Source organism: Hyperolius riggenbachi, chromosome 11, assembly GCF_040937935.1.
Source record: "Hyperolius riggenbachi isolate aHypRig1 chromosome 11, aHypRig1.pri, whole genome shotgun sequence".
In the NCBI taxonomy this organism is placed as follows: Eukaryota; Metazoa; Chordata; class Amphibia; order Anura; family Hyperoliidae; genus Hyperolius; species Hyperolius riggenbachi.
Genome location: NC_090656.1, coordinates 212,613,237 through 212,626,066, shown reverse-complemented (window position 1 = coordinate 212,626,066; position 12,830 = coordinate 212,613,237). Strand labels below are relative to the sequence as shown.

At 42.1% G+C, this 12,830-nt stretch overlaps 1 protein-coding gene across 10 annotated transcripts in view; it reads right to left on the bottom strand.

Moving 5' to 3' along the window:
- Positions 1-795: 795 nt before the first annotated feature.
- The window catches only part of MICAL2 (microtubule associated monooxygenase, calponin and LIM domain containing 2), a 367,727-nt gene continuing 355,692 nt past the window's right edge, over positions 796-12,830 (bottom strand). For 9 of the 10 annotated variants that reach the window (XM_068261193.1, XM_068261192.1, XM_068261195.1 and 6 more), the window contains 2 exons: positions 10,314-10,387; positions 796-8,651 (listed from right to left, as the gene is read on the bottom strand). In XM_068261193.1, the coding sequence (XP_068117294.1) occupies positions 8,443-8,651; positions 10,314-10,387 (283 nt within the window). In that variant the 3' untranslated portion in view covers positions 796-8,442. The remainder of the gene's footprint in view (positions 8,652-10,313; positions 10,388-12,830) is intronic. The other variant, XM_068261197.1, reaches the window with a different exon arrangement.

Here is a 12,830-nt window from a genome sequence, read left to right as displayed (position 1 = left end):
GGGTGGCTGCGGGAGGGTTTTTTTTAAATTAAAAAAAAACTATTTCATGCAGCCAACTGAAAGTTGGCTGCATGAAAGCCCACTAGAGGTCAGCCGCCTCCGATCCAGCCCTTAGCGCTGGCCGGAACTTTTTGTTCCGGCTACGCTGGGCTCAGGCGGCTGGGGGGACCCTCTTTCGCCGCTGCTCGCGGCGGATCCCCGCAGAGCGGCGGCGATCGGGCAGCACACGCGGCTGGCAAAGTGCTGGCTGCGTGTGCTGCTCTTTATTTGATGAAAATCGGCCCAGCAGGGCCTGAGCGGCAGCCTCCGGCGGTGATGGACGAGCTGAGCTCGTCCATACCGCCCGGCTGGTTAAAGGGAGCTGTCCATGCTCGGAAGCCATCAAACGTGAATGAACTAGATAGAGATGTTTTGTAAAGAGGAATGGTCCAAAATATCTTCAAGTAGAATCCAGACTCTCATTGGAACCTACAGGAAGCGTTTAGAGGCTGTCATTTCTGCAAAAAGAGGATCTACTAAATATTGATTTCATTTCTTTTTTGTGGTGCCCAAATTTATGTACCTGCCTAAGTTCTGTAAATCCAATAAACTTTATGTCACTTCTCAAATATCACTGTGTGTGTCTCCTACATGATATATTTAACTGACATTTTTTATCGTAACAACCAACGATTTATACAGGAAAGGTTGCCCAAACTTTCACATCCCACTGTAGCCTTCTGTCTTTTTTCAGACCAATTCAAACACAGAGATGCACAGAAAATGATGTCACAGAATAAAATGTACACACCAGTGTTTACATCTGTAAAGTTTTGTTTTTATTGCATAACACCAGTGTCAATAACAGTAACATGTATATAATTTATACACTTGTATATTCCTCAGTTTGTGTGATTATCTCCCCATCCAGTCCGGACAGACTTGTTTTTTCAGCTCAGAGGCAAATCCTTGAACACATTTAACATTTAAGACCATAAATATAGTATACAGCTTATCAAAAAAATGCAATGCCGACATGATTTACAAAGACATCTGCAGAAATTCCCAGTGGGGGTAATATTATAACTCATATAACCGGTAGATAAATGTATCTGGATGACACTGCAAAAAATCTATCACCTTCTGCTAATATGCACTAACATTGTCAGTCAACAGGAATAGAGTCTGAAGAAGGATGACTGTTTTTCTTTTGGTATTATCCTGACTAAAAACTTCCTGTCTGTAAAATACAAGCTCTAGTCTGCAGAAATGTTTAGCTACTAAGATAAGGAATTACACACACAGTGTTTCTCTCCCTCCTGCCTCTTTCCCCTGCCCTTGCTTGTTGAGTCGTCAGACACAGACTGGGGAGTGGAATGATTTGTCTGTGATCTGTCCACACAGGAGCAGCTGCTAGCAAGAAAGGATCAAGCATGCCAACCAACTAGCCAAGTACATCTGTAGGTAATGTTTTATAATATTTATTTATTTATTTGTTGTATTTATAAAGCGCCAACATATTACGCAGCGCTGGACAATAAATAGCACCATCTTGAGGACAATCTGCTCTGTTAGTCCCCCTAAAATTAAAACTCCATACAAACATTGTTTTTGATCACCCAAATGGGCCCCACCAGCCAGCCAATTTGAGGCAAAAGTCGCCACTCCATCTACAAATCAACACTGTAACTATGACAGCTGAATGCAGGACAGACGTTTCAGAGGAACCAACAGCCATTCTCACTTACACAGTGGAAGGCAAATCTAGGGCACAGACTTCCTGTTTCTAGGCATGTCTGTACAAAACCTACAGATTTTCCATAGTGGCCAATATTTAATGAATGGAGTCCAGCCCATATGGGATCACTGCAGATTCTGTAGTACCTGATGGAGTGTTGTACATAATCCTCTATTATAATTCCCCTGTGTCACTGCCTGTTTGTGTCCCTGTGGGGGAGACTTCCTCTCACACTGCTCCACAGGCAGTCATTATAGAAGGCATTCTCAGGGGCATAACAATAGCCATTGCGGCTACTAAGGGGCCCAGGGGCAGTCGAAGTCCCAGTTTGTCTTCAATCTGCCTCCCTAGACAGCTAGTCACCTCTACCTGAACTGAACGGCAAAGCATTGTTTGACGCAGAGCCGACAGGGAAGCTGTGCCGAGTATTTCGGTGTCTATTCCCTCTAAACTCTGTTGAGTTACTGCCCAACAGGAAGTGACATCACTGGTCACAAGATTCTGCAGTAGACTTTTAATATATCTAATAGCATATGTGGGGCAATACACTGCCCAGCATAGGCTTCCCCTTAAATATACAGCTGTGAGGCCTCCATGATTTGTAGTTATACCCCTGGACTCCCTCTTTGCATTTCCTCATCTTTCCATTATTTACTATTGCCTCATACAGCGACTGGCTCACTTTGAGTGCAGGGCAGGCAATAATCACGTGCTAAACCTGCCTGTTCTCTGCCATTGTGGAGCGCCATACAGAGGGGCGACATACTGCCGCCAGTGTGAGAGGAGGGCACTGCATAATATGCCATTTAGTGTGTAGTTTGTGTGACAAGTATAACGGATCGATCTCCCTAAGAAGCTGCAAGCTAGAGTTCCACTTAAATCCCTGTAAAATAATGCTAATTTAAATTAATGATTGCATAAAAGGTTTGTTGTAAATTTTGCAAAAACTACCTGCTACCTGCTTCGCCAATTCATAGATCCTTATCCCCTCTTATCATGGTTGCAGGTCTCCAATAGGAAGGATGTTGCTGATTGGGGTGGGAGGGACTGAGCCGGCAGACAAAGGTTGTTGAGGATCTATGAATTATTGAAGCAAAGAGGCGTGGTTTCATTTGACTTAGAAATCACTCTATCCCCTGCATGCCCATGTCACTAAAGGGGGAGTGGCTTAGATTGACCATGAGTGACCGGGGTGGATCCAGGAGGAGGACATGAAGATCTATGAACTGGTGTAAGACACAGTGATTGCAATAGACAGGTTAAAAAGGCCTCCTCTGTGCTGACAGGTGAGGCTGCTGCTTTTCTCTGCTGTAAGTAGCTGGAGGGAATGGGGGGCACATACTGCACTACTCTTTACATGTGGGGGGAGGTTGCCTTATGAAGGGGATCACATTTGGCTATGGAGAGGGGGCTGGTCAATAATATTACAGGCACATCTGGCCATGGAGAGTGGGCTGGCCAATGCTGTGGTCACATCTGGCTATAGGGAGGGGGCTGCCCAATACCGGGGGCACAGCACATCTGTCCATGGAGGGTGGGCTAGCCAATGCTGGGGGCATATCTGGCTATGGAGAGAGGATTGGCCAGTATTACAGACACAGCACATCTGGACATGGAGAGTGGGCTGGCCAATACTGGGGGCACAGAACATCTGGCTATGGAGAGGGGGCTAGCTAATGCTGGGGGCACATTTGGCAATAGGGAGGGGACTGGCAAATACTGGGGCACAGCACATCGGACCATAGAGAGTGGGCTGACTAATGCTGGGGGCACATCTGGTTATTTAAACTGGGTAAGGGATATGACTCATACTGGGGGAACATCAGGCTATATTGGGGGTGGGGCTTATACATGAGTCAATCACTTTTCCCTGTTTTCTGAGAGAAAAGTGGGTACCTCCGCTTATACATGGATCTGCTTATATGCAGATATATATGATACCGAGTATCACTTAATGGTATTTTAAAAGGTCAGTCCCCCAAAATGTATGCATCAATTTTTGGGAATATGGGAAGAATTGTCCACTAGCACCAGCTAGATGCTAAGAAGTTGATGCATAGATCGGCTTGTTACATTTTCAGAGAAATCAGCAATGAATTCCTTAAAAATGAGTTCCCGACTACGCCCATTGGCCGCAGCCAACACAACGTGCTTCTTCTTTTCCTGCCTCCATCCCTAACAGAAATATCACTTTTGGATGCGCTGACCCCTTTAACATCACCCAGAATATGCTCTCCGCCAACAAAAGTCAAATGTCGGTAGTACATACAGCAAGGGACCATTACATTGGCAGTATGTTATCAGTTGAAATCTATGCTTATATACACAACTTATTTTCTGAATACATTGCACAGAGAGGCGTTACTGTCTTGTCGCTGTCTTCTGAACACTGCTCTTAAAGGGATCCAAGCAGCTTTTCTTTTTCTGCAGTTTGTCATGGTTTCTAATAGCTGTAGGAGCTGCCATTTCCCCCTCCCCTTATTTATACAGGGGAAGGTGTGAAGATAATCCAGTGTGACTTCTCTGAACAGTTTGAAGAGCAGTGTCCTACCCCCTCCCCCCATGAAAGCTTTTGTTTGCTCATTGCTACTGCTAGTTACAGCAGTCCTTATCTGCCTGCTCATTCTGCGGATGGCAGGCAGCAGAAGTAGGTAAATAAAAGCCTCTAACAAACATTTAAATGTAAAAAAGAAGAGGTAGAATGGAATTTTAAACTAAAAAGCCACATTGTTAGCATGCATTTTTAATGTGCTATTGAGATGCCCTGGGTGCAAAAAATGCTGCTCGGCTCACTTAAACCCATATAATAAGTCAAATTTTACAGCATCAACTCCAATATTGCTGACTATTTCCCTTTACATGTTTCTTCAGGCATGATACAGAACTGGATCAGAACCGTGAAGAAACTTACCGTAGTTTTGAAAGCTTGCAAGGAAAGTTAGGAATTGAAGTTGTTGTCTAAACGTTTGTTTTTATGTTGTTGCATTCTCTCCATGATTAATACCTGGCCATATACTACCCTCTCAAGGATTGGTACAGTTTATAAGACCACAACTTTTTTTTTTTAATCGCCCCAGGGAAACTTTTTAGTTGCTGTCCTTGACAGCTGTTCAGAGAACATCAATAGCCCTTGCCTGTTCTGCATTGCAATAAAGCTGTCTGCAGACCAATGCCTCTCTGCATATGGCGTTTTGTCAAACCCTCCCTTTCACATTGGCATGCAGCCACAGGTGACTTGCCATTGGCTGGCAGATGCAGCAGGCAACACACACATCCAATAGGATGCATCGGTTCTCTTCATTCATAAAGGATTAAAAAATGCTTCTTGTGGATCTCTCCTCCCGCTCCCTTCAGCACGTTTCCATGTTGTGCATGCTTCCAGACGCATTACTGAAGGCACATGTGCTGATCACTGGGCAGGGATGGATTGAGATGTAATGGGGCCCTAGGTAAGGTAGTAGATTTGGCCCCCTTGTGGTCTTTTTGGTAAGTAAAGTGGAGAGAGGTCAGAGAAGGTGGTTGGTGGGCCCTTTGATACCCACTAGGCCTTAATCACCTGTCTAAGTTGCCTGGTGGATGATCCTACTCTGTCGCTGGGCCAGTTCCCTCGGAATAGGCATTTTTATAACAGGCTATTAAACTCTTCCCGTAAAAGTCTGATGGTTCTCTATGCATGCTTATACACCTGAAAACTAACTGACTGAATTCATCTTTTTTTTGTTACCAAGAAAAGGACACAATGGCCTCAATTCACTAAGCTTATCTCCTGTCTTTAATAACGTTTCTAGAGTGGTCACCATGGTGATGAGGCATGTAGTATTCAGGAAACATTTTACCTCAGGCAAACCTAACCTTAACTCTTCTGTCTTTAAGTTAACTCTTCAATCCTAAAAATAACTCCAGAGTTAAAGACAGGCTGTTTATTAACTGCGTGTGAAAATAACTACAGAGGAGGTAACTTAACTACAGAGGAGGTAAATTAACTACAGAGGAGGTAACTTAAGGAATGAAGAGATAAAATAACTCTCTCACTGTGTGGAGGTAAGTTATCTCTTGCTTTATTATCTACAGCATGATCTTAGTGAATTGATGCCATAGTAACTAAACTAGTGTGTAGCAGCTCTGATATAGCGCTAAATGCTACCTGACTGTATCCTAATTACACTTCTACCAACCAAGGCTATGTACATTAAATACATTAAAAAGGAAAAAAACAATTCTTGCGGTTAAACAATCCTAACTCCGGAGTGCTTAAGATACATATTATATTTTCTCATTATAAATATACTTAGAAATTTTTATGCATTTTTTTTACAAGCTGAAGCATACATTTCCTGCCTGTTTATTAACCCCATTAAAAGGGCCATACAAGGCCGTGCTTTCTGATTATACCAAACCGAATGATCCCTGTCTGATTGGAATTTGATTGGATAGTGATAGATTCCTGTCCTGCATGGCATTCTCACTCTCAGTAGAGTTTAGTACAAATCTTTTGAACATCTGAGATTTTCTCACATGTCAGACTTTCAATCGATACTTCTTAAAATTGATAGAAGATAAACTGATCGAATCTGTTGAAAGACCATAATTGCAAAAAAAAAATAAAGAAAAATAAAAAATGGTAAAATTGAAAGAAACATGAAAACACATGAATAAAAAGTACATTTCTTCCAGAGTAAAATGAGCTATAAATGACTTTTCTCCTAAGTTGCTGTCACTTACAGCAGGTGGTAGAAATCTGACAGAACTGACAGGTTTTGGACTAGTCCATCTTCTCATGGGGGATTATCAAGGTTTTCTTTATTTTCAAACGCACTTAGTGAATGGCAGTTGCTCAGTCCAACTGGCGCAGAATAGCATGTAAACAGGTGAGAGTGTGTGTGTGTGTGTGTGTGGGGGGGGGGGGGGAGTGGTGCCGCCACTTTGTATAGATTCTTTCCAAGGAGTACTTTTGTAAAGCATAAATTAAATAATGAGAATCCCCCATGAAGAGATGGACTAGTCAAAGACCTGTCGGTGATGACTGATTTCTACTACATAGGAGTAAAGTGATGTATGGCTCATTTTACATTGGAAGAAACCTCCTTCTTATTTGTATGTGTTTACGTGCATTTTAAATTGTATAATTTTTTGCGATAGTGGTCCTTTAAAGGGAACCCGAGATGAGAGGAATATGGAGGCTGCCATATTTATTTCCTTTTAAACAATACCAGTTGCCTGGCAGTCCTCCTGATTCCGTATCTCTAATACTTCTAACCATAGACCCTGAACAAGCATATGCAGACCAGGTACTCTAATTCAGCCTCCATATCCCTCTAACCTCATGTTCCCTTTATATGACTGACAGATATAATCATCGAATTGGATGGAAATCAAATTAAAAAACTGATACATGTATGGCAAGCCTTACAATGGCATATGAGGCATTCTGCGGTGGGCCGTAAATGGCTGATATCACTGCATTTAATGTTTTTTGCATATTTAATGAAGTATACTATTCATATAATTATCTAAGACCAGGGCTCACGTTATGCTGGACCTATTTTTACGGATGAGCTATCACCACTGACAGGGTCCGTAACGGGGTCCGCAGCCACGCCAGGGGGGTGGAGGCTTAGTCAAATGAAAAGTCAAACCACTGTCTGGAAGAATCTGCGCAGGTTAGATTTTTCTGCTGCGGGCTTAAATACAATAAATCAATATGAAGTGAAAAATCATTGCAGTCCTCGACTCTTCGACTGCCCCAAATTGCACAGCAGCGTACCAACCCATGTAATCCAGACCTAAAGCTTTACAAAGCACCATTTTAAAAAGGAGACAAAGAAATTCAATACAGTTCTGTGATGAAAAGAGTGTAAGCAGGCTTTAAGGACCAATCACAGTTGTCGGCTATAAATGATGTCTCCTCCCTCTTTTCTGGAAGCCAGCCCTTAAACAATTAAAAAAAAATATTTCCACTTCATTGCACTCAACACAAAAAGAAGAAGGAAAAAAAATATTTTTAGTTTAAATATTGTTTTTTGTAATTAGATTTATACTTGTTCGTATCCATACATAAGGGTATTTGTTCTTTTGGCTTTCTAATTGCATAGTTAAGAGGATCATTATTGTCAATGTTATCCCCCTGCCTTCAGAGCAGCACTCCCTCATACTGAATGTTATCAGAAGGCAGCATTGAGATCTCAACTATCAATGCCTCTTGGATGAAGCCTTTACTTCAGCTGTATCCTTTTTAAGACTCACACTTGGTAAGTGAAAAATGAGGGAGGGGCAGTGTCTTGCTGTAATGATATTACAGGAGCTGAGAAAGCCACTCTCTAGCATGGAGGCAAGCAAATGTCAAATTATTTTGTGCTAATAAGACCTGATGCTGAGAATTATCTAAGAAAATTAAAAAAAATCTATTCCTAGGCACCCAAATGTTGGTTTGCATTCCAGTGGAATTAAGCACAAACAAGACAGGCTGGAACAAGTATCCATCAAAAAAACAGACAGAAATTAACTATAGGCAGCAAATTAAGTCAGAGGAGTTAGGCAGGACTGCAGCCTCTGGTTACACGACTGAAGGGTCATATCTAGAGCCAGTCATGAAAATCGGCCAGCACATGAGGCAATCAGCAGTAGAAGATGAAGATGAGGATCAGAATAACGTCATTTAGCAGTTCATCTTTGCCCTTTGAACCAGTCAAGAGGCAGAATATCCAAGTCTAAGCGGAGTGTACATGTTATATAATCCTCCTATTGCTTATTAGGCCCATATTCAGCTGGCGGTTCTTCGGGAGTGAAATATGAAGATTGTCTTTTTCCTCTGTGGCCTCCTTCAGTCTTCGCTCCTCGGTTCGAGTCACAAGCTGGTCCCTTTGTTCGATAACCCTCATCATCTCGGCAAATATCGCGTTTTCCTCCGCTATGTCCTTCTCATCCTTCAGCGTTGCTAAAATTGTAAAAAGCTTACGTTACAAAGTAAAAATGTTCTCAAAGAATCAATTTACAGTAGAGTCCCGTAAACCCGGAACTCAGGTACCCGGCAGTCTCAACTGATCAGCATGTCCGGCAGGGGCAAATGGGGGCGTTCCTATAACTATCAGCACAGTAGTGCACAGCGGATGTGACTTACAAATCATCCAGGCGTCCATCTTCTTCAATGCTGTAGATTCCAGCAGCTTAGCGAGGTCCGCAGGCCACAGGGAGATAGGTAAAAGCCAGTATTCTTTTATTGGTAACTCCACACAAAAGGACAATACATCAACTGACGCATATTGGCTTAGAATCTGATCTTAGTCATAAAACTATGACTAAGGGCAGATTCTAAGCCCGACACGCGTCAGTGCCTGTGGATGTATTGTCCTTTTGTGTGGCGTTACCAATAAAAGAATACCGGCTTTTACCTATCTCCCTGTGGCCTGCGGATCCTTTTCGTTTGTCTACATGGCTTGGCGGACCAGATCCTGCACCGGTGTGTGTGTGTGTGTCAATGGGGTTTCCAGAGCGTTTTGGACTTCTCTGTTGAGCTTTGCGGCATCCTCGTACGGCTCCCCGACATGTCACATGACATGCATCGGGTTACGTGATGCTCCAGAGCCACGTATGGAGGATGCAGCAAAGCCACTGGAAGCTACAGTGGCTTTGCTGCGAAGAAGACTGGCATTTGGATGATTCGTAAGTGGTTTGCGCTGCGCACCCACTCTGACATCTCTGACATCCTAAGCAACCGGCAAGAACACATATCCGGCATCAGGCAATTCCCGCCTGTGCCAGATTAATGAGTCTCTACTGTATAATACACAGAGGGATAGTGCACAGCAGATACAATGTGTTGCCACAAGTCCAAGCGAGTAAGCTATTCAAATATCTAGACCGGTCCCTAATAGTGTTGGTGTTTGAATTTGGGGCCACATGGTTTAATACCCGAACACGCACATTAAGCACCGAACAGCAGGACGGGGATCGTTTCATTTAATACTGATACTTCCTTCTTCCAAGCTAGAAGAAGGAAGTATCAGAGTCCAGTGAAACACTCCCCATCTTGCTGTTCGGTGCTGAATGCGTGCGTTCGGGTACCAAACCATATGGTCCCAAATTCAAACACCAACACTAGTCCCTAATCTATTGCATCAAATTTCAGAGGAAGAAGAGGGAGGCCCCAATGTAGAATTGCACAAAACTCAACCAATGACGTGTGAGGAGGCGTGGAACGCTCTTGGTTCTCAGCTTACGTTACCTCTTTTTTGAGATATGGTGAAATAAAATATCTGATTGTCTGTTTTAGAAAATACAAACAACTCTCTTTTACTGTTCTCTCAATGGTGGGATGGTCAATGAGATAGATGAAAACAATTCCCAAATGATGCAGGATTTTGCTAATTTTATTGCAATCTTGTGCAGCTTGAAACGGACCAATCACATTACATTTTGGAGGGATTCAATTGGTACATTTTCATCAACTCAGAACTATTTTACCACCCCTATGACCCAGCATGACAATAGCCATGACAGAATGTGGTCTTTTGAGTTTCAAGGCTATCCAGTGATCCTTTTATGAATATGCTTCGGAAGTTCAGTGATTTATCAGAATAGACACAACAAGGACACTCACGGTCAATCAGCATCTTTTCTCGCAGTTTTTGCTCTAGCCGCCCCTGCTGGTCCTCGAGGTCGAGTTCTTTAGCTCTGTGGAAGAGAATCCAACAATGGACAGGTGAACAAACAGGAAACAAGTAATCCTGAATCTAAAAACAGCCTTCAAGGAATGATACACCTGAATTTTATTTTATTTTTTAAAAAGGGAAAACCTTAATTCAACACCCATCCCATGACTTCTGCATAAATGATCCTTCAAAAATTCTACTGAATTATACATTTTTGGTACTGAATGGCCATGTTGTCATATGTGTGGCTGGCTTTACAATCTGCTGTCTCAGTTGCCTTCTTCAAAGATGATTAAAGAAGATGTCCTGGAGTTGAATTCATGGAAAAGCACACGGTCAGTTAGATCAGATGATTAATTTAGAATACTTTAGCTGGTCGCCATCATAAAATGAAGTCTCTGTTGTGCTTTCTACGACATCCTCCATGCACTTCATCGTGGCGTCACTGTTAACAAGCCAACCCTGCCATTGCCGCATAACACCAATCCTTTGCTCATTACATAACCATAAAAGGGAGCCTTTTCAAAATTGTCATGTTTACATTCCCTACACGACCTAGTCCCTGGATACCCGAAGGATTTGTTGAAAGTGGGTCACACCTCCCACAACCTCAGATCAAAAGGATCCAATAACTTGACCACCCCCAGAGTTCAGCTAAAAACCTTTGGAGCTAGAGCTTTGTGTCATGCTGCCCCTACCCTGTGGAATGCCTTGCCAAACTTAATCAAGATCGCTCCAACCCTGGACACGTTTACACATGTTTAGTCTGGCATTTATGATCACATAACTTTTCCTCCTGTACACATCACTATGTACTGATCTGAGACAAGCTTATGCGCCTCGGGTCCTACAGAATAAAAGTGACTTACAAATGTTATGTTGTAGTTGTTAAAACAGGAAGCAGGAGTAAAGAATGACGACACCGTTGTGACCTGCCAGACAAAGTCCTGATCCTGATTCATTATGTCTATGAAGAGAATTTCTATAGAAGAAACTATCCCTCTGTAATTTTCTCTAACTAGCGGTCGATGAAGGATCTCATTAATCCAGGTCATGGGAAAGCTAAATAAGTGCGCAACAGTCGACAAACTCCCACTTTTAAGGGATAACTGTGTGTATTACTACCAAGGTTGCCCTTTAGAGCTGCTCCCAGGGTTTTGCCAGGGGTGAAGTATTTTATGAAAAACCTAGAGCAGAAGAAAACAAAGATAGGGACACCAAGAGCCAAATATGGTGTGGTACGTACTAGTAATATGGGATGAAATTGGTAGAGTAAATACAAATATACTCACAAAGCAGGGTTACCTCATAGGCAACCACTGTAATAGCAGGTGGGGAGATTAGACCTGACCCCACTCAGGATTAAGAAGTCGCTCTCCGTAGATCAGGAAAAAAGGGGATGACACCCCTCCACCAAGGGTGGACTTAGAACAATGTAACAGGGATACAGAGGCACCAGAAGAATAAAAATGTCTAAAAAGGCAGTGGTGGACTTACCTCCTCCAAACAGACACACTATTTGCCAAAAAGTTTAGCAAAACAAATTTATTTACATACTACAGGGGGAAATGCAATGCGTTTTGCAGGTATGATCCCGCTTCATCAGGCAATAGGTAGGAGTAGGTACAGTGCAGGACTGTAGCTAAGCCAAACGACTCTGCGTTCCCAGTAAACATCAAAAACATGTCAAACTGCTCTCATGGATTTTTAAAAAAGGTCAAAGGAACTTTTTGGCACATAAATCCTTAACAAAAACATCAACAACAAAAATGTCAGAAATAATAGAATGTGGCAAGATTACATTATTAAAACATTTACGTTTCTATGAGATTTTTTTCACGCAAGAATCTTGGTTGGTCTCTAGCTGCCTTCCAAAGGTGGCCATACATGGGCCCATTTTGTTTTTAATATTTTTTTTTTAAATTATCAGTTTAATCAGATTTTGACAATCAACTTTAATTATTTGTTTATTTTCTATTCAATACTTGAAAAAGAATGAATTGATCACAGATTAGATCATTTTAGAGCTATCGATCGAATCACTTACAAAATCAATACTTCTCAAAAACCACCGGCTCTCCATACACCCTACGTTAAAATCCAGCACGTCTGAACTTTTTCCAAACCGGATGATCATAATTATTCTCAACGATTTGATTTCAAAAGAAAAAAAGTGATTGAAATCAATCTACTAAATTAAAAAAAAAATTATCAAAAAATATAATTTTTTTTTTTTTACTAAATTGACCCATGGATAGCCATCTTTGCGATGCAAATATTAAATCGATTCCATTCAGGTTTTCGAGAACCTAACTTATCGACTGTCTGAAACAGACAGCCCCTCTCGAAGGGTTAACGCAATAAACAGCCGGTTACAGCGAATAAGAACGTCCCAGCGCCATAAACGCATCTATTTTTCCTGTTAAAAATTAAATGGCAATGTTCCCTTTTCATTAATCTCGCTG